This window comes from Sphaerodactylus townsendi, linkage group LG07 (assembly GCF_021028975.2).
Source record: "Sphaerodactylus townsendi isolate TG3544 linkage group LG07, MPM_Stown_v2.3, whole genome shotgun sequence".
Classification (NCBI taxonomy): Eukaryota; Metazoa; Chordata; class Lepidosauria; order Squamata; family Sphaerodactylidae; genus Sphaerodactylus; species Sphaerodactylus townsendi.
Window position 1 is genome coordinate 112283660 of NC_059431.1, and position 27792 is coordinate 112311451.

General features: G+C 46.1%; 2 protein-coding genes across 4 annotated transcripts in view; one reads left to right on the top strand and one right to left on the bottom strand.

Annotated features, from left to right (window-relative positions):
* LOC125436463 (methionine-R-sulfoxide reductase B3, mitochondrial-like) overlaps positions 1-1788 on the top strand; it is a 50890-nt gene extending 49102 nt beyond the window's left edge. For all 3 annotated transcript variants that reach the window (XM_048503474.1, XM_048503476.1, XM_048503475.1), the window contains one exon: positions 481-1788. In XM_048503474.1, coding sequence (XP_048359431.1) covers positions 481-645 — 165 coding nt within the window. In that variant the 3' untranslated portion in view covers positions 646-1788. The remainder of the gene's footprint in view (positions 1-480) is intronic.
* Positions 1-27792, bottom strand: part of LOC125436462 (atrial natriuretic peptide receptor 2-like) — a 54236-nt gene that overhangs the window by 23897 nt on the left and 2547 nt on the right. Inside the window, exons 2-7 of the mRNA XM_048503473.1 lie at positions 27501-27664; positions 24409-24611; positions 21277-21390; positions 19819-19957; positions 19235-19329; positions 18886-19009 (exon numbers count right to left, since the gene is read on the bottom strand). Coding sequence (XP_048359430.1) covers positions 18886-19009; positions 19235-19329; positions 19819-19957; positions 21277-21390; positions 24409-24611; positions 27501-27664 — 839 coding nt within the window. The remainder of the gene's footprint in view (positions 1-18885; positions 19010-19234; positions 19330-19818; positions 19958-21276; positions 21391-24408; positions 24612-27500; positions 27665-27792) is intronic.

Genomic DNA, 27792 nt, shown 5'->3' on the forward strand with positions numbered 1-27792 from the left:
CTGTCTGTGTCATCTGTCTGTCTGTCTGTCTGTCTGTCTGTCTATCATCTATCTAAATGCCCTACCCATCCCCAAAGGGCTCAGGGCAGATGATAAATACTTATTGATAAATACTTATCAATGATAAGTATGTTCATCTGGGGTTTCTTCCACAGCAAATGAATTTTACCAGATTCTTCCTCCCTTGTTGAAACTGTTTCTCTGTAAGGATTAAAGGAATATTTTAAAACAAAAATAACATTTTAGGCAAGATGTTTGCAACACACACACACAGCCCAGCACCACAGAAGGGAGGGCAGTGACCAAAACATAGCTCTACTCTTAGTGAGTAAATTTAAAACTTTAAAAAAACCTTCAAAACTAAAGTCTCCCTTATGTGTCTGAAAGACCGGTTCTGAAAGACCTTTAGGTTACAACTAGAATCTGTGTTGTTCATAAAGATTTTATTGAATGCAAATCAATTGTGCTCTTTCATTTCAGTGTGGCTCTCATCTTGGACATATATTTGATGACGGGCCTCGTCCAACTGGTAAACGATATTGCATAAACTCGGCTTCGCTGTCTTTTCAGTCTGCTGACACGAACCAGCCTGGAGAAGGAAACGTTAGCTCTACTCCTGTCCAAACAGATAAGACCGAGCTGTAGAAGGAAGTAATTCCTTAGAAAGCTCATGTTACTAGATGAAGAATGTTATTCTCGATCACCTTCTATACCACGTATTTTTTTAAATTGTGAAGATATTCTGTACTACTGTCATATTTTCTTGAATCAAAATGGGGGCCTTGTGTGCCAATAGACTTTTATTATATTATTGCATCTAAATAATTGTGAATTCCTGATCTTCAGAAGAATCCCACAAGAAAAAAGACTTGGACATTATGGAATTCTGCCTGCCTACTGCTTTGTTACTAAAGGTTCAAACAAAATCTGTTTTTGTGACCGAGAAGGAATTGCAGTTTCTCAGGGTCAATGCAGACTGCAGTGCAAACAGCATTCTGATATTTTTTGTGATTTATTCTGATGTACATGTCTGTGGACATGTATAGTCAATTATTTGTTTGAAAACAGCCACATTCTTGAGTGATGGATTATATCCAGTCCATCCTTTGGCTAACATTTTTGCCAGCATTCACAATAGCTGATAGCTGATCACCTAAGTGTGATGTAGTATTTTATTGGCAGTACTAAATCCCATTCAAAGTGTTGACCTTTCTTATGTTAAGGTTCATTATAGCAGCTAGCAGATTTTTATTTTTTTTGTGAGTCTTTGCTTTTCCAATATAACAGATTAAATTAAAAGTCACAATTTAAATTGATATGAATAGAGGCAACAGTAGGTTGACCTTTGTAGAGCCCAATCTTCCAGAACAAATAGGGCAGCCACTAGTGAAGCTGTGCCCCTAGTAAGGGTCATTTAAAAAATTAACAATATTCAGAACAGCCAAAGATGATTTACAGGATAATCTGTATTAGCTTTGTGGGAGGGATGGGATGCAGTAAAAAACTGATGTGATATATAATATTTCTGATTCCTAAAACCCCACTTCTTAATTTATCCTGGGAAAGTTAGCACCTCATCAGAGAACGACTCAACTTCCCACAATTAGAAGAGATTCTGGTTTCCTTCCTTTCAAGCTATGGCCACTGTGCCATTTGAAGCATCCAGCTGCTATACCTGTTCATATACAAGTCTGTGACACAGGCCCTTTCCGCACGAGCCATATATGGCGCCCTGGGGACGGCAAAAACGCCGTCCCCAGGGAGCCGTTCGCACAGGGGGCGCAGCTGCTTCGCAGCCGCGCCACCCGAGCAGCGCGAAGCCGCCATTTTCCGACCTCGCTTCCCCAGCGAGGTTTTCGGAAAACGGCGGCTTTGAGCCACTGCCATGCGAACAGCAGCGGCTCGAAGGCGCCCTCCCCCCCTTTTGCCCTCCCCCTACCGTGTCTGTGGTCGTCCAGCGCGTCGCCGAGGCCTGGGGACACGCCCCCCTGCCCTGCGACGCTGGAGCACTCGCGCAGGGCAGGGGGGGCGTGTCCCCAGGCCTCGGTGACTGCTGGTGGCTTTCTGGGCTTCTGGCTATCGGCAGGCGGCCGGTGCTCAAGTGGCGTCTTCCGGCTGTTTCTGGGACCGTTCGTAATGAGAGCGGTCCCAGAGAATTAATTGGCGTCATTATCGCCGACCCAACTAACCAACGAGGAAATGGCCACAGACAACAGTGAGCTTCTTGAAAGATAATCATTTATCCTCTCCTGTGTTACTATTTGAGCTTCTATGTTTGCACAGTCGTCTTCTGATATGCTTTATTTATTCGAAAGCAATATGCACAGACAGAATTGAGCAAGTTTTAATTTAAAACTTATGCACATTGTAGCTGGATGTGAAATGAAATGAAAACGGTTCCCAAGAAAATAACTGTTTTCTGTGCTGAAAGATGCCTTTTGCACTGCAGTGCCATTGGTATAGCTGCTCTGAGCGTTTGTCTTTAAGTGGCGGTTATAACTAGCAATGTTTTCTAAAATGTCGCACTACAGTACCATTTAATACCATTTTGCTCAGGATACTACCTTAAATAGAGCAAAAAGTACCCTTTTGGTTAGCCTTACGACTCAAAGGACGAAAACTGTGCGGTGAAAATTAACATATACTTGAATAATAGACAGATGTAGATCTTCAGAATGTAATGTAATCCATCAGAGAACAATTAACTGCTGTTAGCATTGCTGTACTTTTGTGCAGTTTATTTCCAGTTAGTGAAGTCCTTATTGTATAACAGTAGAGCAATTTCTACATGTCATGTCACTCTTGGTTTTATTGTTTTTAGAAAGGCTGTTGTTGTTTCTTGCCTTTGTTAGAAGAGAAGTGATTTTTCTCCTATCACATTATCTTGACATAAATCTCTGAAGATTCAGCATCAGTAACAATGTAGAGGCACACTCTGCAGTTTATTTTTCAAATGGCCGGTGTAGTTGTGTGTTATCAAGTTTCAGCATGTTTCTGCCGTGCATTAAAGAAATATATGTTGAAAACTTCAATAAGCTGTGCATTGGGAGATTCGTATTTGCAAGACTGGAATGCAGAGAAGTTAGTCAATCTGACTAGGTGTAGGAGAATCTGCAGGAGTTGCACCATTAAGATAGGAAAGGCACTGTTATTTATTTACACCGCTACACTAGGCTGTGTTTTTTTCCTGCTAACATTTATAAAGGATGTAAGCACAACTGGTACTGAAAAGCCAAAACACGGGTCACTTTGTTTATGGCCTTAACAGAGGATCTTGAAAGCTGAGTACAATATATAGGTGGGGGGGGGGGGAGATTGCTATATTTTTATTCTTTGTATGGTGTGGATATGGACAACTACTAACTGAAAATATTGTTAGAACCAGAGAATTATACTTTGTCTCTCGTCTATATTATATAGAAGTTTGCAGAGCACATACTGTTTATAGAGAGAGATAAAGGGAATGAATATTTTATCATTCAATACCAATTTAAGTATATGAACCTTTCTTCAGAGTTGTTCTGTGCTTTTAAGATACAATGATGGATTTTTCAACGTAGATGTCTTCTAATATGTTTTTAACATATAAAGCTGCAATAAATTTAATTACCAATTATAAATAAATGGTCTTCTGTTTTAATTGTTCTGAATCTCAGCATTTCTAGCTGCTATACTTTATCACCCCTCACCTGACACAAACAGTGTTTTGTGGTTTGGATACTATACATTCAAATAATCATTTCCAGCATATTTCATAACATGAAAAGGAGAGAAGAGATAGAGTGTACTTTCTGGGTTTAAAATGGCCCTGGGAAAATATTTCAGAGATCTATATTTTAGCTGAGGGAAAGAAACCTTTACAAAAGTGCTTAACCTTGGTAAACAAACAAAAAACAAACACTCTGCCCACTCACAAGAACCCTTAGCTTTTTGAAACACTGTCTCAGGAAGAAAGAAAAACTAATCCGGACACCCCCGAAGGGTGACATGGACACCTAAAATGAAATTATCTTACCGTGTCACCTATATGCATGCAAAAATACCAGAAATTGCAACTGTGGGGCCAAAAAAGCTAACACTTTTGGGAAATAAGGGCTCGCTCAAGAAGGCCAAGGAAAACTCCATCCAGTATAAAAAGAAATCAGCAAAAAACACACACATACAATTTAAAGCTAAACCTGACATACAAATGAAAGATTAAAACCTTAAGAGCGAAGTGTTTTTTAAAAAAGTGTTTCATTTTCTACACTCACAACACCTAGATATAGCATTCGATTCTTCCAAGGTTAATTTCAGACCACAACCCAGTAAGCTGGACAGTAGTTATTAACACACAATTAATTTTTTTGGAAATTAGAAGATTGGTTATTATACAATCACAATATAGTTAATGAATGTTAAAAAAATGGAAGAATATTTTTACTTCAATGATAATTTGGTACAAGACTTAAACATTATTTGGGATGCACACTACACATGTAGTGGGAATGCACAGATATAAAGAAATGCTGGCAAGAGGTACATAAGCTAACCAAGGAACTTTTGAAAATTCCATTGGTTGCAACTCCAGAAATGTACGGGCTAGGATTAGGAATTAAAACAATACCGAATATTAACACAAAACTTTTTCTATATATCTCAACCGCACCCAGAATACAAATACAAAGTTGTGGAAGAAGGAACTACCACCCACAGTTGAAGACCAGCTCTTACAACTCACAGACTCTTTTCAACTGGACAAGCTGTCAGATAAAATTAAGGACTCACCGTGGCAAAGATTCCAGAAGATTTGGAAAGACAATATCCAGTGTCAAGAAAAGGGAAATAAGAATTCAAATAACTATAATTATGTTATTAATAGGTAAAGAAATAGAAACTAAAAGAGAAGAAGAGAAGAAAAGCAATACTTCCCTTTGTTGCAGTTTTGAGTTGTGGAATATTGAGATGAGGTTGAAATTGGTTATTTGTTGAGGAAGCCAACTAATTTTGTTTTGAAGAAATGTTTGTAATATTAGAATTAAAATAGTAACAAATGTTAAGTGTGGAGAGATTCTGTTAAGGTTAAATCACTATGAGGGTATAGAGAGGTTAAAGGGGAGCAGAAAATGATGAGAGAGGATATTTTTTAGCACAGCACTGTTAAGGGGGAATCATGTGGGGTTAAGTCTAGGGTCAGGGGTGGGGGAGGGAATAGTGAGAGGGCTAATGAGAAGGGTAGAGTAAAGGGGTTGGGGCTCTGTGAGAAGGGAGTGAAGAAACAATGAAGCCAGAATAGATTGAGGTATTTTACACTTGGCTCACAGCAGCTGTATTTATACCAACGATGTGAATAAGAATAGCCACTCTATAAAATCTAGTGCACAAGCACTTATAGGCACAATATGCAATGGTAATGTGAAATACACAATCAAAGATATACCAATAACAGCTTGAATAGCCAGTATAACTTATGTGAATCAATTTATTTCTTCTGGCCATTATGCTCCAGGGGCCAGTCACTTTTATGTTATACTGGCTATTCAAGCTGTTATTGGTATATCTTTGATTGTGTATTTCTGATTACAATACATATTATGCCTAGAAGTGCTTGCAGTAATTCAGGATTATATAGAATGGCTATTCACTTCACATGTTTATAAATGATTGAGTTATAAATAACAATCACGTTGCATTATCCTCCTAGATGAGAAGTGAGCTAGAGTAAAGAGGTTGGGGAGGAATTCATCATGCTTTATGTGGAATGTTTTTATATACTGGAAATTAATAAAGACTATTTAAAAAGGAATTTTAATTGCAAAGGTGTAATTTGTAGTTCTTGACGATTATATAGGGCCGTGGTGGCGAACCTTTGGCACTCCAGATGTTATGGACTACAATTCCCATCAGCCCCTGGCAGTGATTGGCCATGCTGGCAGGTGCTGATGGGAGTTGTAGTCCATAACATCTGGAGTGCCAAAGGTTCGCCACCACTGATATAGGGTGTATGTTTTGAGTGTTTAAAATTATTATTACTACTATTATTTTTGTCTTTTGTATGCTTGTACGTGTGTGTTTGTCTTGTCTTCTCTTGTTTTAACCAAATAAAGCATTTTTTTTAAAAAAAGTTCTGCCTGATGTGAATACTTTTTCTGTTGCAGCCAGCACCCAGTGTGTGTTGTAAAGCAGAGGCTGGCCACATCCCCTTTCAAAATAGCCCTCCTGGGAAAATAAAAGCAGAAATTATCTCTGCCCTCACTTTGGTCCGATTACCAGGGAAGTGAGAGTGCTTTCTGCCATACATGGAGACAACTTCACCGATCTCAACTTGTTGGGGAAACGGTGGGAAGTAAATTATTTAAAATAACTCTCAAGATTTTCAACCCTCCATCTGGCCAAGAAAAAACTTGCTCTCTCTAATCCAGATGTCGAAAAGTCTAGCTGGAGCACACTCAGTGGTGATAGCAAGGCGCTCTCTGTTTATGCTCAGACACATTGTTAGGCCATTAGAAAATTAGGGCAGAAAAACAAGATGGGATTGAAAAAATTGTCCCAGTAACATACAAGGCGAACATTCACTGAATGTTTAGAAAGACTCTGTGCGGGAGTCCCCAATGCATCGTGTCTTAAGCAACACCTTTGTTGGGTGCACGCCCGTGTTTTGAAGAAGGTGGGTGGGGCTTGGTAGTGCTGTCTTGGCAGGTACCGTCAAGTAGATTGGCCACTGAAGATCCGGGTCAGCTTTGGTAACATTCAAAGTGATGGTCTTTCAGAGGCAGCTACCACTCAGCGGTTTATTTTATTCTCTCTCTCTCTCTCAATCCACTTCCCATTCTTTCCACCCTTCTTCTCCTTCTTAGCCTGCTTCCTCTGTATGTCTTTGGCTCCACCTCCTGAAAACCCGGCTGATGTTTGTCTCCACCTCTGCAGGAAGCCATTTTGGCTCAAGCTGGCAATACTTTCGTGATGCTTACTCCAAAATGGGCCCTTTCCTTGGGCTGAGCTCCCAAAAGCAGGACAGTCTTATCTGGCCTGTCTCAGACAATGGCAAGGAATACTTGAACTGAGGTGTGGAAGTCTTGTACACGGTTTCCTGTGGCTGCTGTAAAAGCTCCCCAAATGTCACAACTCAACCATTACGAATTTCCAAATGCCAACTGGGCCTTAATGTTTTATTGGCAATGGCATCACGTTTACTATTAATCTTAGGAAATGAGAACTATTTAGGGAAATTACAAGTATTAGAAAGAAAAATCAGAATAAACAACATTTTCTGTTTCCACACATTGTGAATGGCCTGATGGGCTGGGGCGGGCATGAAGCACCTTGGCTTCTTAACTTTGCTGTGGGGCTGGGCTGTATCCTGGAGAGCTGAGTTTGATTCCCCACTTTTTCTGCCCCACCTGCTGCCCCACAAGGTGCTTTGTTGTGGGTAGAGAAAAGAGGGGGCGTTTGTTAGCATTGTTTGGAGACTCCTTAAAGCCGAAGACTGCACCTGGGATGCACGTGCCCTGCGTCCTGTTCTCAGCCAAGTGCTCCAGGAATGCCCCGCCCTGGAGATGCACGAGCCACGCCTCTGGTCATGCCCTGCCCAGCCCCACTGGGGCTACGCCCCTGTTTGAATCCCACCACCATGGGAACCTGTTACTAAAATTTTTGGATCCCACCACTGAAAAAAGGATTGGCCAGGAAAGGATCAACAACCAGCTATAAACAAAACGGGGGGCGGGGGGGATTGAGCGGGCAAACATGGGCTTCCCTAATTGCCGTGTGTTCTATAAAAATACCGAATCGGCTTAATAATCACACAAATGAGGACACAAATACTGGATTTGTGTCTCTGTCTCTTCCACCCCCAAAGGCAGAGGGACTCTCTGCAGTGAAGGGTCAGAGAAATCCATGAACCTTTTTCCTAGGAGTGACTCTTCCTACCTGCCATGATGAGCTCAAATAAACAGTATGGAAAGTCCTAACCAGACCAAATGGCCAGTGAGGATGACCCAACAGTGGTGTTGTGATGCAAGATTGTTTACTGCCATCGCTATGGAAACGCCCAGACTTCAGTAGCCCCAGGCTAGCCTGATCTCCTCTGATATCTGGAGTCAAGCAGGGCCAGTCCTGGCTAGTACTTGGATGGACAATGTCAAGTGTGCTAAAGTTGTGCAGTTTCGAGGGGGAATGGGTGCAAGCCTCCCAAGCCAGCTGACAGTTTTTTTGCGCCACCCTGGATAGGTTGAAGGAAGGGTTAGGCCCTCTTCCTGGGGTGGTCTTGAAAGTCCTGTCTGTAAGATGCGCTTCATCTATCAGGGGAAAAGAAAATGGATGGGTGGGACATTGAGGTGGTGAACCTTCAAAGGACCCTCAGCAACACTCAGCTGACAAATAAAGACCGCCTGAATCCCTTGCAGCTGGGAGGGCTCTCACCCTTGACCTCCACACTTCACTCAACAGCAGATTTGGCTAATGTGGTTCACCCCCCCATGATGTGGCAGGAGGGCTTCAGGCTGGAGTCTTTGCTGCTAATATCCATTTGAGGACTTTCCTACCTGCCATGATGAGCTCAAATGAACAGCAAGACCAGTCCTAATCAGACCAAATGGCCAGTGAGGATGACCCAACAGAAGTATTGTGATGCAAGATTGTTTACTGTCATCGTTATGGTAACGCCTACACTTGAATAGCCTCAGGTTAGCCTGATTACCCCCCCCTCCCCAACCATACCCAGCCATCTCTGAAGCCAAGCAGGGCTGGTCCTGGCTAGTACTTGGATGAAAGGCTTTCAAGGAATACCAGGGCAGTGCCGGAGAGGCAGGCGATGGCAAACCACCTCCAAATGTCTCTTACCTTGAAAACTCAACCAGGGTTTGCCATAAGTCAAATGTAATTGACAGCAAAAGAAAATTTTTTAAAGCTGTGAAGAAAACATAACTATGCCGTATGGCACAAGCATGTGGAATTTGTTGCACTAAAATAAAAGAGAAAAGCAAGGTAGATCTAATGCTCTAGAGTCTAGGGGCACATCGTGGTATGACAAACTAATTTACAGAAGACCAGAAGCCACTTGGAGATATTAGCCCACAACAAGGTCCCACCATAGAGGGGAGGAGGCATCTGAGATTGCACCAGCTTCCAAAAGGAGGCTCAGATTCCAAAGGGGCACCTTAAGAAAAATGCAAGCTGCTTTAGACCACTGGTCAGAGAAGTCCATGAACCTTTCCTTGGAGGACTTTCCTACCTGCCATGATGAGCTCAAATGAACAGAACCGAAGGCAGGATGGGAGTGACAGCTCTGAGGAGAGATTATTACCCGTAGGAAGCCTATAAAAATTATATATATTAGCATATATTGCTGAAGAAGTAGTAAAAAAACGCTGGTTATGCACAAAGCGTTTCCTGTTTGTTTTGATACGGTACTTTTAAGTGTGCTGCAAAAAAATTGGATAATGATGGAATAGAGCATATATACTCTGGTGTATGGATGACTGAAAAAAATAATTTTTGTTCTTAGGAATCATGAATTTGGAAGTATGAAATATGGACGGATATCCTTTATGGATTATGGATTTATGTATGTAATATGATGATATATGAAATGAAATAAGACGACAAAACTGGATACATAATAGTAAAGAACATTTTATTTCACATCAGCTTGAGTGCAACGGTTTGTTGTAGTTTTGAGGTAGTGCATGTTGCACTCAGTTTTTGTAAGTGTTCAACAGTGTTGGATAGTGTTGGTGGGTCGGGACCCCTTTGGGGGTCGAACGACCCTTTCACAGGGGTTGCCTAAGACTTTCTGCATCAGTGTTCTCCATCTGAAAAATGGATAAATGTTAGGGTTGGGGGTCACCACAACATGAGGAACTGTATTAAAGGGTCGCGGCATTAGGAAGGTTGAGAACCACTGGCCTAACCCCTCCTCCAACCTATCTAGGATGGCACAAAAAACTGTCAGCTGGCTTGGGAGGCTTGCACCCATTCCCCCTCGCAACTGCACAACTTTAGCACACTTGACATTGTCGATCCAAGTACTTGCCAGGACTGGCCCTGCTTGGCTCCAGAGATCAGAGGAGATCAGGTTAGCCCGGGGCTAATAGATACCAGCCCACAGCAAGGTCCCACCGTAGAGGGGAGGAGGCATCTGAGATCACACCAGCTCCCAAAAGGAGGCTCAGATTCCTAAGGGGCACCTTAAGAAAAATGCAGCGCTTAGACCACTGGAATGATGCACATTCACTCTGTCTCAGGAAGAAAGAAACTAATCTGGACACCCCGAAGGGTGACATGGACACCTAAAATGAAATTCTCTTATGGTGTCACCTATATGCATGTAAAAATACCAGAAATTGCAACTGTGGAAGCCAAAAAAGCTAACAGTTTTGAGAAATAAGATCTCACTCCAGAAGGCCAAGGAAAACTCCATCCAGTATAAAAAGGGTTGGCCTGGAAGCAGAGGAAAACAACAGAGCAGGCAAACAGGGGCCTCTTTAATCGCCTTGCATTCTGCAAGAAAGCCAAGGCATAATCCCATACAAGGAGGAATACTGGATTTCTGTCTCTGGCTTCCACCCCCAACGGCAGAGGGACTCTCTGCAGGAAGGGCAGAGAACTCCATGAACCTTTCCTTGGAGGACTTTCCTACCTGCCAAGATGAGCTTAAATGAACAGTATGGAAAGTCCTAACCAGACCAAATGGCCAGTGAGGATGACCCAACAGAGGTGTTGTGATGCAAGATTGTTTACTGCCATTGCTATGGAAACACCCAGACTTCAGTAGCCCCGGGCTAGCCTGATCTCCTCTGATCTCTGGAGCCAAGCAGGGCCAGTCCTGGCTAGTACTTGGATGGACAATGTCAAGTGTGCTAAAGGTGTAAAGTTGCGAGGGGGAATGGGTGCAAGCAGGGGCGTACCTAGGCAAACTGGCGCCCGGGGACAAAACCTGAGTTTGGTGCCCCCCTCCCTGCCCGGCGTATGGGCTCCCGCCACCCCCCACCATGACCAAACAATTATTTTTTGTACCAGCTCACAAAACACCTCCCACTCCCATCAAAACATACATGGCTCTCTCCCCACCAACTCTTTTCCTAATTTCCTAATCACAACAACCCTATGAGGTAGGTTGTTACCCTGAGAAACAACTCCAAGCCAGTGCAAGTGGGTATTAAGCATGTAAATCTCTCACAAATCACCCCCAGCAAAACATTTACCAAACAAATGTCAGCATCATCTCTCACAAAACACCTCCAGTGGAATCCACCCCCAAACAGCATCACTTTCAATGGTGTTTAAACTAGGGAGCTCAGATTCTTCTTTTAAACCTACCTTAAAGGGAGAATCTGGGGTCCCCGGTTAAAACAAAGTTGAAAGTGATGCTGTTTGGGGGTGGATTCTCCCCCACCCTGAAATAGCATCACTTTTGAGGGTTGGAGATTCAGATGAAACAAATAGATTCGGCTGGAATCTGGGCAAATTTGGGCACATTCGGACAAAAATTGTCCGATTATGTCCTGCCCAAATATGTGCAAATGCAAGGTATTTGGGTGGCGGGGGCGTATGTTTGGTGTTTTTTTCGGCCTGCAGGGAGTGCATTTTTAAAGCTAGCAGCACCATGATTTCAGGGCATCATCCAGAGACTGCTCTGATGATACCACCTGAGTTTGGCGATGTTTGGTTCAGGGGCAGCAAAGTTATGGACCCCCAAATGGAATGCCCCCATCCCCATTGTTTTCAATGGGAGCTAACCTGAGATGGGGGCTACCCATTTGAGGGACCATAACTTTGGTCCTCCTGAACATAACTTCACCAAACTTGGGTAGCATCATATGAATAGTTAACAGATGATACCCTGAAATTGTGGTGTCACTAGCTTTAAAAATACACCCCTTCCAGGCACCCCAAGAAATTTGCCCAAGATTCTTTGTTTTGCAGTGACTTTGCTCCATTGTAGCTAATGAGGAATTTCTGAGGCAGGCTGCACATTTTTGAAGATAGAGGCTCCAGACTTTCAAGGTGGCTCCAGAAGGGTCTCCTGGTAATAGCATCCAAGTTTGGTGAGCTTTGCTTCTGGAATGGGGGGGGGGGCGAGTTGAGAGAGTTCTGAGAGAACTCAGCTCACAGGCTTTCATGTGCAGGAGCGGGGAAACAAAATAATCCTTTTGGGGGCCCATAAAATTGAACCCCCAGAAGCAAAGGTCTCCAAACCTGGATGCTATTTTGCTGGGCCGGGGTGGGAGGTGGGGAGGAAGTGAGATTCAGTACTGAGAATTACATTGCAGAAGTGTGTGTTAATCTGTATCCTTCATCACCCCAGTGGGTAAAGATAGCAGTCAGCGGTGCTGCACAGATTCACAATTCTACTGATTAAAAAATGGGGACATTATGAACAACACACCACAAAGCAGGATAAAACTAAATATGTTGTAAGATGTTCCTTTGGTGTTATCACTTTTCACGCCTTTAGTTTCACCAGGGTTTTGCAGAGTGTTATTGAGAGAGCTTCCATAAACCATTATAAACTTCAGGGCTGCTATGAATTGGTCTCCCCAGAATCCTTCCAGAGAAGTAGTTTGTAATGTTTGCTGCTCCCTTCCAAAATGGGAGAGGGGGGTCGTGTTCAGTGGTGGGATCCAAAAATTTTAGTAACAGGTTCCCATGGTGGTGGGATTCAAACAGTGGCGTAGCACCAATGGGGCTGGGCGGGGCACGACGGGAGCATGAGCCAGGCATTCTGGGGGCGGGGCATTGATGGGTGGGGCTGTGGCAAGGACGCAGCCGCTGCGCCAGTCCTTGGGCGGGAAATGAATGCACGCAGGCGCAGGCTGCCTCGCACGCCGGTGCACCTCCTGCTAGACTGCTTCAAGTTCTGTGCGCTACTGCTGAGAGGAGGGGCGTAACTAAGGCAAAAATCACATGGCAAAATCACCAATTAGTAACCCCTCTCGGCACACACAAATAATTAGTAACCTACTCTCGGGAACCTGTGAGAACCTGCTGGATCCCACCTCTGGTCGTGTTAAGTAAAAAGCTAGATTATGGTGTTGGGGTTTTCTGAACACTTTTGTACACTGTCCTGACTCACTATGTGTAATCCGCATTGAGTCCTTATGAGAAAGGCGAACTATAAAAAACGTGAATCAAAATAATACTCTAGGCTTAAGCATGAGCAAGTAGCCATGCAATTAAAAAAACAAGAAGAAATGCAGAGTTAATCCATCAGTGACTTAGACTCAGTCACACAGAACTCTTTAATGGAATGATTTAACACAAACAAGTCATCTGAAGCATTTCTTTTCCTTGTTTCAGTGAACTGAGCGAGCCGCCCTTGATGGAAAGCGTTCTTGTGTCCAAGACAGTCAAGATCCGGGGCCTGCGCTCTGTGGCCTTGGATGGGCCTTTCACACATGCGTGTGGTCACATAGCAGCGTGAGAATCATGATGACAAACACAGACAGCCTCACAGCGCAGCCGCAGGACTGAGTCAACTTTTTGCTGAACTGATATGTTTTGCCTGAGCCCCTTTCAAAACCACCACAGTGATTATCTGCCAGAGAGCCAGGTGACAGAGGGCAGAGACCCCGTTGAGTTCCTCTTCAGAAAGGCCGGTTTGAAGGATCATAGCTGGACAGGGGTGGCCTTTGGGTAGCTTCTTCTGAGGCGGATGCAGTTCCTTCCTTGCATTTTGGAGGCCTGGAGGGCGGCAGCAAAGAAAGCGTTCAAGACCATCAAGAAATTCTTTTGTCCTGCTGAAAATCCAGGAGTTTTCCAAGAGGCAGACTTCATCCTGGCATTGTTCCCTTCCAGCTACAAAAGAGGATGGCTTTCAGAGTTTGAACTTTCCAAAAGATCCCACATCACCGTCTTTCAGGAAAGGAACAAGAACTCTCCCCCAGAGAGTCGGTGGACTCTGCTTTAAAGATGGGGGGGGGGGGCTTTTGTTTACTTGCAGATGGGTTTGCCACCAAGGGAGAGGATCCACTCATAGTGAGAGGAGGGGCCACAGCTGCTGCCTCCCCCCTTCCCAGGTAACAAGGAGAATTCTGAGTTGTGGGGGTATTTCTTGCCTCTGGGCAGATATGTAGGACTCAGGAGCGCATTGAAGAGGGGCAGCCTAATCTGGCTTCTTCACCGCCCTGTGGGATATGGGCAGTTGCTAGAAGGAAGACACAGAGAGTCATGTGTGTAACAGATAGGAATCAAATAATCTATGTACTTAAAATAACACATTCTAAGAATATGATAAAACTGAGTGCCTGATAAATGAATACACAGTGAGATAAAAGGCTCCACGCCTTTCAACATATATCTATCGTGCATCTACCGTATATACTCATGTATAAGTCAAATTTTTCAGCACATTTTAAATGATGAAAAAGCTCCCGACTTATATGCGGGTCATTAAAAAATTGGGTTACCTTGTGTGTTTTATTTTTTATGCCCGCTTGCACAGACAGGGGGGGCGCAGTTTTTATGCTAGATGAACCATAATTTCAGGGTATCCTCAGAAGACTCTCCTGATGATACCAGCCAAGTTTGGTAAAGTTTGGTTCAGGGGGTCCAAAGTTATGGACCACCAAAGGAGGTGCCCCCATTCCCCATTGTTTTCAATGGGATCTGTTAGTAGATGGGGCTACCCTTTTGAGGAGTCCCAGTAACTTTGGACCCTTCTGAGCTCCTAAACTTCAACAAACCTGGCTGATTCTCATCAGAAGAGTCTCCTTTATGATACCAGCCAGGTTTGAGGTGAAGTTTGGGTCAGGGGATCAAAGTTATTGACCCCCAAAGGGGATGCCTTATCCCCCATTGTTTACAATGGAAGCTAATAGTAGATTTTTCATTTCTGATAATATCCCTCTTAAAATCTAAGTTGGGTTACATTTGGACATACAGATGATAATGAGGAATCCAGTTTTGAAGGATTTTAACTCTTGTGTTTTAGCTTGGTTGCTGGTTGAGCTAAGGTTTTTGTACTTTTAAAGTTATTGTTGATACCATATTGTTCTTGTTGACCCTCTTTTCCACTTACAGAGCCAGTTTACTGTTTTTCTTTGAAATAAATATTCAAAAACATTTAACCTACTGATGCCTCAATTGAGGCTGCATTTCCCACCCTACTGCATTTCCCACCCTACTGATGCCTCAATTGAGGCTGCATTTCCCACCCTCGACTTATACGCGAGTCAATAAGTTTTCCCAGTTTTTTGTGGTAAAATTAGGTGCCTCGACTTATATGCGGGTCGACTTATACACGAGTATATACGGTAGTTCTTTTCCTGCTTTTGCATGTGCATTATTGATAGCGCCTTTGCAAACTGTTCCACCCACATGCTTCATTCTCATCTGGAGGAAGGTGCTTGTGCTCCCGACACAGGCACAGGAAGGTGGAGAAGGGGCCAGTTACCTTGACAGGAAGCCTTTCACGGGAGAGGCCAAGTCTTCCAGGCATGTTTCTTCTTCCACAGCCTCCAGGTCACCGAAAACATAGACTGCTGGGCACAAGTGCATATGGCAAGGGCCTTTCCACATTTGGGATATGATGCGCAACCAGCTGAGAATCTTCCTACCCTGTGGCAACAGTGGTCCTGCCCAAGCAGATTACGGCCCAGGGGACTGGGAGGGAGTCTCTTTTCTTCTGGAGGTTCTACAAACCTGCCTGGAGAAACTGTGAGACCCCAGATTCCTTTCCCTAATACCTAAGGTCAGTTTCCAGCGCTAACACTCCTGGACTTCCTGGCATGGTGTGAACAGGAAGAGAGAAACCAGCTTTGGACCCAGAAATACAACTACAAAAAAAGGCACAGACCATCTCCGACTTCTCCCATCCCAGAGAAGCTCTTCTCTCTTCTCCTCTGTGACTGAGGTCCTTGAGGATCCCACCTGAGAACGCCCCACTGGACACAGGTCATCTATTGTACAGTGATACCCCAGCTGTCCTTCTTGGCTTTTTGCCTCTGTAGGATGCTGCCCACAGCTTCCTGGGTGGGGCAGCAAGGAGAAGTTGAGGGACAAAGAAAGCCCAGAAGGTGATCCAGGAGAAGTCCACCTTTCCTCTCAACAGAATACAGGGAATACTTAAAATGAGCTGAATGCTGCCATGGGGGCACTCCTTGTTCCAGTGAGGGGGAGGGAAAACCAAGGAAGGAAGGCCCTGGCCAATGAGAAAGAGCTAAACAGGAGACCCCACAAGGCACTGTCACTGTGGGTTGGAGACTCACTGGTGGAAACAGCGTGGTTCCTTTCACTCTCCCTGTTCTGCTGGAAGCTAACCGGTCCACAGTCATCCATCTAGAGTTCCAAGAGGTTGTTCACCACACCGCTTGAAGACCTGAGGCTGCCATAGTTACCCATGATGCTGTGGAAGGAATGGAAAAGGCTGCTGAGGAAGCCCTTGGGGGCAAGGGAGTCTCACTACCCCACTTGAGAGCTCCCAGAGAGGCCAGCTCCCATTAATAGCCACCAACCTTATACGGAGGGGGTGACAGAGAAATGACCCCTGAAAGGTTACAGACATGGTGCCCAAAGGACCACCCACCAGGGTAAACTCTCCCTCGAGGTGAGATGGGGCTCCTGAGCCCAGGTGGAAGGATTGTAAGGAGAATGGAGGGAAGAAAAGGATTCACCCCCTCCTCAGCCTTTTGCTGGGTGTTGTCTCACCTGCTTTGAGCCACTGTCCCATATTCTCACTCAGTGCTGGACTGTTTCAATCCTCACAATCCCTCACCTCAACAATATCAGCGATGATTTAGTCCCAGGAAATCCAGTTTCCACTGAAGCTGTCTCTCTCCTGAATGTCTGGCCAGAGGGGGCGTAGAAAGTAATGGACTGGCTGTATTATCCCTGTGGAAAAGAGCTCATCCCCAAACCAAAGGAAGGAGGATCCTAGGAGCAAATCCAACTCCCCAGCCAGAAACAGATTCCCTGCCCATACTGATCCTAGACTGTCCTCTTCCAAATACCATCCCCTGTCCGCCTTCATAGGGTTTATCATCCATTTCCTCACCTGTAAGCTGCGGGATGGGGGAGCATCCATTCTTGGCAGGCAAATGCAGGACCTCCCAATCCATACAAGGGCATGTCTTGCATCTGGAGCCAGGCAGAAGTTCTGTTGCAGCATCGGTTCTGCTGCAGCAGGCCCATAGTCTTCTGGGACAGCAACATGGATGAAGGTCCAGGAGATGGAGTACAGTTGGCCCCCAGATAACATTCAGATCGAAGCAGCAGATGGGGAAATGAACCCTGGTGTATTGTGCAATGGTGCTCGTAGGGTCATTCTTCTGTTCCAGCTGGAGTCCAGGAAGGGCACCCCAAACCTTCCAGTATGGACTCGGGCTCCAGATACTTCTTGCTCCTCAAGGTTCCTGGGAGAAGTTTCTCTTACCATGGGAGGAGTGGGCTGGGCTGGTAAGAAACCAACTCTGAGGTGATCTCCCAGATTCCCCAGGAATTGATTTCTGATCTTAAGCCTTTTGACCCCCCCTCCCCCTAAAAAACAAACACTTCTCCATTCCATCTCAGCGTTCAGTTGCAAGGCCCTAGGGTGCAACGGAGCCATTTTCTGTGGGAAGATCAGAATTAGTAGGGATGCCGTGGTCTTTGCGTGGAACAGTTTTCACAGATGAAGAAACTACACCCAACAGGGGCAATCGCTCCTGAGCCAAATCTTGGATCTGTTTGCCTCGCTGCTGCCTGCCTGGAGCAGAGGCCGAACAGCTTTGAAGATGCTCACTAATTGTGCTGCTTTTGCAACTACAAAGAGGGTGAAACTGATGCCACTCCGGACAGTTAAATGATACAGAGGGAAAACTCCAAACTCCCACAAAAATGGGTGAAGATGCGCAGGCGCAAAGAACTTTGACTAACACAGAATGAAATAAACACCAAACAAGAAGACTTAAAAAAAATACACAGCTTGAAACTGTTTGAATAATTAACTTCCACAATGTTTGTTTTTATCAAAGCTGGCTGAGAAGGGAGCGGCAATAACATCTTTCCAGGGGAGGACTTCCATCGGGATGTGTGAAATGTCCCAACTGCAAAAACTTACCTGACACATAGTCTTGCGAGGACCATGAATGGCTGAACTGCTTGGCAATAGATCAGTTCTCCACTCCAGCTAGTAATCAGATATTGAGCTGAACCAGGGTGCTATTGGAGCATCCGCATTTAGGGGGCACCAGCCCAGAAGGTTGGGACCACCACCATAAGCCGCAGAGAGTGGGTGGAAGAGTGCACTGGAGAAGGCACACAGAATACCTCTCTCATACCTCAGAAAACCAGCCACGCTTCGGTTGAAGACCTGGATTTGCCCAGGATGCTGCTCTTAAAGACAAGTGTTTCAACTGAATAAGTCAAGAGACGGACTCACTCAGAAGCCACCAAAAAGCAGCCCACGGTTGAGGAGGAGAAATGGGCACAAGTTGTGGTTCTTCACTTTCATTTCCACCCCCTTTCAAACCACTTTTGCATCTATTCAGAAAGTGCAACTAAAGCTCTTCCAGAGACTTAAATGACACAGAGGACTACAAATCCCATAAGGCTGAGCGAAAAGGCACATCTGTGAGAAAACCCTTGAGGATAACACAGAATCAAATGAACACCAAATGGTAAGACTTCTAAAAGGACATCATTCATCATCACCGGCTGACAAAGCAATTTGCTCCCTGTATATATTTTACCATTAGTTACACAGTTTTACACAGATGACCAGTCTGTGTGGGAGATGGGGACCAGAATGCATGTGTGAGAACACGCCTGTGTGAAATATGACTGACCACACTGTTTGAATACGCAGAAACTTACCCAATGAAAAAGTGCCAGCGACTCATGAACAGCTCAACTGTTTGGTGAAAACCAGCTCCCCACTCCAAGCAGGGAGGAAAAATGTGAAGATAAACTGAACACCCCCACTCTTACCATAAGAGGTGTCATTCATGTCAGAGACAGAAGAAAAGTTGTCGAGAGGAGGCCCCCCCTTCTTCCAATGAATTGGCCCCATCCACTGGATCTGCTTCTCTGATGCCACGTAATGACCCACCACCTGTGGGGAGAAGGGGCAGGATTCAGATTACATCTGTTGAAACTTCCCAGAACCCTGACAGAAAGGGTTGGGGGCCCTGGTATTTGGCCTCCCACCACCCTCTGATCTCCCAATCCCACTTAGAGTTTTTGAAGCATCTTTGATTCAAGCTTTGATGCAGGGAACCATTGGGCTACTTGGAGGTCCTCCCCAATTAGCATGACCAGTGCCTCCCCCCACACACACCTGATATTCTCCACTTTCCACATCCGCCATGGTCCAGATCGCAAAATCCATTTTTCGGATATTTTCACTGCTAATGCTCACTGTCCCAGTGACACCTGCATTGGGAGGGAAGGAGGGAGAAACGCATCACTTCTACATGGCCCATGGCACAAATTGTGTTTGTGTGTGTGCGTGCGCCCTGTCATGGTGACCCCTGTGGGTTTTTTAGGGCAAGAGATGTTCAGAGGTGGTTTGCTATTGCCTGCTTCCATGTGGGCTGAGAGAGTTCTGAGAGAACTGTGATGGGCCCAAGGTCAGTCGGCAGGCTTCATGTGGAGGAGGGGGATGAAACCCAGTTCTCTCGCTCTTAATTGCACCGGCTCTCTGGTACCAGTTGCCACTCGTAAACCATGGATGAGGTTGCCTCCTGGACACGAAGCAAGTCAGCTCCTTTCCTCATTGCCTTCCTTGCCTGTTCTCTTCTGGCCTGATTTCCCTCAGCCCAGGGCATCTACTTGATGCCTCCTGCTATCTCCCACCCCCCTTTTCTTTGCAAAAGCCAACTCAACCTCGCCAGGCTCTACCTTCCCACCACCATCCCATACCCTGGATTTTCAGGTCCTTCATCTTTTCCAGGATGCGGCTGGTGTCCCGCTTGGTTCCTCCTTCACGCAGCGTCTCATTCAGTGCCCGGATATACAGGAGCAGCACATCGTGGTAGCAGGCAGCCAACAAGTTCTGCCCCTTTTGTGGTGAAGAGAAACAGAAACATGATGAAACTGCCCTATCCCCCCACCCATCTCCCCTGGCCAGCAGGAAGCCACCCTCTGGGGGCCTTCTAGACACAGCTGTGCTGGTGGAGCCAGGAGAAGTGGCCTGGGGTGGCCCATAGTGGTCTGTCTCAAACAACCAGGGGTCAGATGTCAGGGAGCTAAGGGTGTTCCTTTGTCCAAGGGAGGTCTGCCATCCACCACCTCTCAGGCAAGCAGAGATCTGGCAGCTATCCCCATAAATGGGGCTCAGGATCTCCCCTCCCCCCAAAATTTGTCTATGAGAAGGCTCATGGACCACATTGCTTGGCTCCATGGACTCAGCATCAAGATGTCCAAAGCTTTGCCCCCATGACAAACTGAAGATCCTTCGAGATGCAGACTAAGTTCCAGTGCCAAACGAGAGAGAGGGATCACAACAGCCAGCCTTTCCAGGCCTCACAACATGTCCAGATTGACTCTGACACACTTGTGTCAGCCTTCGGCTTCATGGAGTCTGATGAAAGCCTGCAACGTGCTCCAAGTTGAATTTAGTCAGATCTCCCCAACAGGGACATCTGTTACAAGCTGAGGGGAGACCATGCCCTGGTCACTGCCCCGTATCAAGATCTGGCCAATACTTTGCCCACCCAAAAGGAAGAAAAATCTTTGGGTAGGACGATTCTCCTAACAGAAAAATAAAGAAGGGTCGTAGCAATACATCCTTTTAAAGATTTTAGAAACAAATAAAGGCAGGATAAGGAACAAGCAGGGTTAAAACAGGGCAGGCTTCATTTCAGACAGTCTCATTTCCTTACTGGCAAAACATTTTCAAGCCGCAAGGTTGGTTCTCACACCAGGGTGTCTACGGTCCAAACAGGACACATACACCTGTTCCTCTTTTGAGGCCTACAAGGGCTTGGTGGGAGTGTTCACTAGAAACACTCTTCACAGGAACCACAAGTGAAAACTCACTCAGAATAGCAACAGAGAAAGGTGGCCAAGAAGACAAATACCAAGAACTACCACTCTGCCTGCCCCCACCGCCATGTGATCAGAGGCGAGGTGAGGGTTTTCATCCAGGCTTATCCTGGGGCAAAGCAAAGACATGGCTGCCCCCTCCATCCATTCACAGAGGGGATCTCCTGTATCTTTTCTTTGTCATGACAGAAGACTCCCAAGACCAACCTGAGAACTACTTTTGGCTGCAGAATGCTGATCTGTCATCTCACTGCTCACAATTGGCCCTGCCCTCCATCCCATAATATCACAGAACACAGAAGAAGATACAAAAGCAGGAGTGGGTGGATTTACCAGTGAGACATTGAGGACCACGCCATGGTCTTTCTGGGCACGCAGGAGCACCTCGCTGTGGAAACGCTGGTATTCACGAGTCTGAAGCGCATAGGAAGTGATCACCAGCACCGTCTGCAATTGGACAAGAGGTTGGGGGAAGCCACCAGAGGCCAAAAGTCAGGAAGGAGGAAAGACATTGCCCCCAAGAAAGGAATCAGAGGGCGATTCCGCACATGAGTAAAATAGGTTCGAACCAGTTCCCTGAGAAGGGTACTGACCTAGGTCGAAGCCATTGTTGTTCCCCACTGCAACCAGCTTGATCCCAGCTCGGAGGGCGGAATCATCCTGTGCCTCTTTGCTGCTCCATTCCAATTGGCTACTGTTCTATGGCCATGTTCTGTCTATCCCCACACATGTTATTAAAAAAAACTGCCACAGGAATGGAGGGACGAAGGTGGCGTTTTTTGATTGGCCAGCTGTATGCATGCCCGAAACACTCAGCTGTGATTGGCTGAATGGGGGACTCCTGGCACCAGAGATTCCGCACTTTACTGGAATCAAGCTGAGTTCGAGCGTGGTTCCCTGAAAAAGTAGTAGTTCCCAACTGGAGTTGGAAATTTGACAGTTACACGGGGCGAAGCTGGTACAAAACCACGTCGATCCCAGTGGTTGTGCGGAGCACTTAGGTCGAACGCAGCTTGAACTTAGGTCGATAACGCAAGTGCGGAATCGACCAGAGAGGACATAAGGAAAGGCCTGCAGGATCAGATGCCTGCTTGATCTTGTCCAGCCTCTCACTCACTCTCACTCACAGGCCAACCAGTTTCCCTAAACATGGTGATCAAAAAGGGCTCAGAGGCCTTCCCCTGATGCTGCCACTTAGCACTAAGATTGAAGGATAGACTGGATGTGGCCTTTTCTTGGCTAAATGCTACTGCTGACTTTCTTGTCTATGAATCTGTCTAACCCTCTTTTATGACAGGCATAATCTAACGACCAGTGGTGGGATTCAAACATTTTAACAACGGGTTCCGATGGTGGTGGGATTCAAACAATGATTGTTAAAAAGTATTTTAAAAATATTTTTAATATCACTTTTATATTTTAAGTATTAAAAATATTAATACTTAATAAAAATATTTTAAGTATTAAAAAGTGATATTTTAAATTTTAACAACAGGTTTTACAGAACCTTCAGAACCCCCTGAATCCGACCTCTGCTAACGCCTTATTCATGCCTAACAAATTGGCTTGAAATGAAGCGATTCTCAGCCCGTAAAATCCTCTTTTCCATGTTACCAAAGGGGGCGATATCCATGAAATGTTGGATCACTTGGAGCAGCAGTGGCGTAGCGGCTAAGAGCAGGTGCACTCTGATCTGGAGGAACCGGGTTTGATTCCCAGCTCTGCCGCCTGAGCTGTGGAGGCTTATCTGGGGAATTCAGATTAGCCTGTGCACTCCCACAATTATTATTTCATGGACTAGTCACTAGGGCAAAGAGAATGGGACCTGCATTGTATTATTTGTAATTGGATGTTTAGAAATGTACTCTGGCTCTTTAAGACAACGGAGTGTATGAAGACACAGACTGTATATAATGTTTGGTCCGTCTTGGTGTGCCAGAGAGATATCATTTATGTTCATGGTTTTGTGAATATTGATCTGAATAAGATACTTAACAGCCGGAATGCAGTGTGGTTTTCATGTCATTAACCCTCTTTTAAAGCCATCCATGCTACATCCACAGGGAGTGAATCCCACAGTTTCATGGCTTGTGGATTGAACTATTTTCCATTTCCCACCAGCTGCTTTAGAGGTCCCCAACAGAAGAGGGAGGAAAGTTCTGTTTCTTCCCAAACTCCAGCCTAGCCATCACTGTAGAGAAGAACGAAGTGGCCATTCAGAGTGGCCGTTTTCAGCCTATAGCAACAATACAAAGAGCCCTTGGCCAACCCATAACTGGACCTTCCTCACAGCCACTTCGCACCCATCCCTTGGGCCACTGGAGGTCTCTGAGGATCATCCCTGACAAGACGGTGACTTCATGACCAGAGAGAATCTTTAGTTGCTTGAATGGATTTTGCTCAGGCTCATTCCGCACATGCAGAATAATGCACTTTCAAACTGCTTTCAGTGCTCTTTGAAGCTGTGCGGAATAGCAAAATCCACTTGCAAACAGTAGTGAAAGCGGTTTGAAAACGCATTATTTTGCGTGTGCGGAAGGGGCCTCAGTTACAGTCTTCTCTCACTCTCCATGAATGTCTCCATGCTTTCCCAATGCTACAATTGGCCCCTCCTGATTCTTGGCCTTAAACACTTGCTCGACTCCACCTCAGCAACTGCACAGCTTCGGTCCTGCTGCCCCCTCCTCCGTCACAAGCTGCATCCACCGGATTTACTCCCCGCTCTCCAGCTTTAAACCACTTCCACAAACCCACTTCTAGAAGCTCTTTCCAAAATTTCCACCAGTTCCCATCTCTGCAAAGGAATCTCAGACACACTCAAGGACATTGGCAGAGCTACCTTCCTCAGCCCTGCCCGCCATGTTGCAAACAGCCCCAGGCAAAGTGGAAGAGTGGGCCCAGGAAAGACTGTGGCTGCCAGTGCAACAGCTATGCATCCTATGCCAGTGGTGAGCATCTATTGAGTGTAAGGCATCCAAGGGACTCCTTTGGGACTTCCAGGGCAGGTCTGGGCAGCTCAGAAGACACACCGTTGGTTTTGCCAGGGCTGGAATCTAGTGACATAGAATAATGGCTCCTTCTCTTGCAGCTGGCCCCACAAGAACCCTCTCATCTCCCTTGAGGCCAAGGGAATCTGAGGCACAAACTCTCAGATCAGCACACAGAATGGAGGTTGGAAGCTCCACTTGGCTTTCATCAAGGAGAATTCCTTCCTTTCCCTGCTGGAGAAGGAATCCCCCAACGGCTCCTCCTGCTGGGTTCAAAGAACTGATCTGATACTTTAGTTAACTTTTCAAATGCATTAGTCTTATCCCTTTGGATAAACTTTTGATTCAGAATTGTGTTTGTGTCCTTTTGCAACTTAGCCAAGGAAGGCAACATCCTTGGGGGGATTCCAGCACCAGACCTCTGCTCCCTACCTCTTCCTGCCTTCCCTCCCTCCCTCTGGCACAGTCCTGGACTCACCTGAAAAGCCTCTCGGAGGCCTCCCCCATCCTGACCCTCCTTGCTCTGCCAGGGCTTGGCTGCCTCACGATGCCCCTCAGCCTTAAGGCTCTCCTCAAAGAGGTCCAGGTAGAAGAAGACGTAGTCACCGTTGGTCATGTTCTCAGCCTCTGCCAGGCGCATGACCTGCTGCAACATCTCTAGTGATCCGAACATGTAGACCACTGAGGATAAACCACAACAGTCAGACACAAGCAAAAAAATGGAGGCAGGGAGGATGAGCAGTGAGAGGCAATATGTTCATGAGCCACATATGGAACACAAGGTTTGATTTTTGATGCTGTTCGAGGAGTATGTGGATGTCCATTACATGGGTTTCCTCACATGGGCACATCCTCTATCTCTCTCACAAGCACACACCCTCATCGGGGCTTCCTGGTTCCGATTAATTTGCCCCCCAAACCCTCAACAACTGAAAAAAACAAACCCACATTTTCAGACTAAACTTCAAAAATCACGCATTAAGCAATTCTTGGTTTCAAAACAATGATCCTCATGAGTTTCACATGGACCTCACTGGCCCATCTCATTAATACCCACAGACTAAAACAGAGAAAACACACATTCAGAGCTTCACGGCACCACCACAGTGCCAGAAACAGAGAACAACAGCACAAATCCCCATGGCACATCATGATTTTTACCCTGAGCCCCACAAAGTAAAGAGGAAGGTTACACAACATCCTGTGGTCCACATATCATAAATCACATCATAAAAACATGGATGCAATGTTCCGGGCAATGCCCCGCTGTGGAAACATGGATTCCAGTCACAGATCATCACCAGTTCACTCTACTTTTTACACTGAAACAACACAAAACCACTATTATATCACAAATCACATCCTTTTCCATCAACGTAATGATAACATTTTTAGATCCAGCCCTTCATAGTACTATCATAGTGCAAAAAATCAGCACAAATCTTTTTGTGTGACCTTAAATCCACCATCTAATCCTGTGTTGGAGAACCTTTTAGGCCCAGTAGGTCAAAAATCTGAAGTGTTACCTTTGACATGCATGTGTTGTGTTCACCACCACTGAGCTAATCACATGTCCCATCAATGTCAGGGTTGCTTTGCCATGGCCTGCCTTAATTTTTCCAGCAGATCTTTTTTTGGTCCAGCTGGAATGTACTGAACACCAAGAATATTTTACACTTATTTATTTATTTATTTTATTAAACTTCTATACTGCCCTTCCCCGAAGGGCTTAGGGCGGTGTCCATCAATTATATAAAAACAGTTAAAATCCATTCCACATTCATCCCAGTTAAAACCATATATAAATTATAAAAATTCAGATGGCGATTAAAATTGTTTCCCCTTCCCCATTCTTGCACCCACGGAGGCCAGATATTTGTCACAGAAGTGTGGTGTTATCCTGGCTGGCCAAATGCCTGGCGGAACAGGTCCGTTTTACAGGCCCTGCGGAAACTCTGTATGTCCCGCAGGGCCCTGATCTCACCTGGGAGCCTGTTCCACCAGGTAGGGGCCAGCCGGACCACTTTAGGACCAGGGATCACCAGAAGGTCCGACTCCGAGGAGCAGAGGGGCCTAGCAGGGCGATATAGGGAGAGACGGTCCCATAGATATGCTGGTCCAAGGCCACTGCTGTGGATCTTTTGAACAAGGCACAGAGTTCCTGCTCACCCTTGTACTTTGGGGTTATTCCCGAGCAAGATGCAATTCCTTTCCATTGTCTTTACTTCAAGGCCCTTAAACATCCCCTTGGCATGATCGACACTGTTCTTTCTGACCTACTTACACTGACTCCCTTGAACACATCTTGCCCTAAGTACAACAGCTTTAGGTCGGACTTCTCTGCCTTAACCTCGGTTGGACTCTCAGTTGGAGTCTCAGATCTTCCTATCAATGCAAAGATGATTTTCCTGCTCAACAATCCTGATACTAAATTAATGGAAATCGTAGCCAAATTTTAGCTGTGTGTTTTCAACTAGATTCCCTTGGCTGCTGACCATATTACTTTTACTGTTCCCTCCTGGATTTACTCCTCACTCGTTACTCTCCCTGTGCTGTATATGCCTAACAAAGGTGTCTGAATCTGAGCCATTTCATTTGGAGATCCAAATTCAGTCATTGATGGTGGAAAGGAAGGCAACGGCAATGGGGAATGGCAATAGGGCACTGGCTTCTTTTTGTTTGAGTATAAAAACCAAGACAGTTCAGCTGGATCCATTCCAGATCCTCTCAATCCAACTGCAACTCAGTCTCACCAGGCAACGGGCCCTAAGACTGGATCCCTTCTCCCCAATGCACCCCCTCCCGTTCCTTCCACCCAGTGGTGAGATCCAAAAATTTTAGTAACAGGTTCCCATGGTGGTGGGATTCAAACTGTGGCGTAGCGCCAATGGGGCTGGGCGGGGCACGACGGGGGCGTGGCCGGGAATTCCAGGGGCGGGGCATTGCTGGGCAGGGCTGTGCCAAGTCCTTGGGTGAGAAACAAGTGCACGCAGGTGCAGGCTGCCACGCACGCACCTCCTGCTAGACTGCTTCAAGTTCTGCGCGCTACTACGTGGCAAAATCACCAATTAGTAACCCCCTCTCGGCACACACAAATAATGAGTAACCTACTCTCGGGAACCTGTGAGAACCTGCTGGATCCCACCTCTGCTTCCACCTCTTTGCTGTGGCATTCCTGCTTATGGGTGGGGGTGGGGTGGGGTGTGCCCCTCTTGTGCTCCTGGATGAGCCCTCCCCCACTGGCTGTGTCCTTCCACCCAGTGGTGAGATCCAAAAATTTTAGAGGAAACCCACAGGCTTATGAGAAGAGGAAGGAAAAGGGGGACTTCTCCTGGGGGGGGGGGGGCTGGGTACAGCTGGTCCATCTCCCAAAAGCTCCAGGGAGGAAAAGAGCCCCTCCCTTCTGTCTCCCCTCCTCTGACTGGAAGTGCGCCCAGGTGTGCTGCATTCTCCCTCCCCCACTCCCAACAATGCTCCCCCCCTCCCAAGTTGTTCCACCACTTTCCAGGATGGAGGGAAGAGCAAGGCCCCAGAAGGGCAGCATGGGGTAATAGCTGGCCCTGGACTCACCTGGTCCCTTGGCCCAAATGAACTCGACAGCCTCTTCTGGTTCGTTGTAAATGACTGCGGTGCGCAAACTCATGGGTCCCAGCAGCGGCCAATCCATCCGCTCCATGGTGTCACTAGCGTAGAACGGATAATTGTCCGGGTGACGGAAGTCAAAGGCGTCAGAACTGAAAGCAAAGACAGGGTCAGAGGTCCAGTTGAAGTGCCGGCGCAGGAGGGGAGCAAAGTTGCTGAGTTCAGGCCACCCCCCGCCAGCAAACACCGTTGACCCCAAAAGACCGTTCTTGAAGAAGAA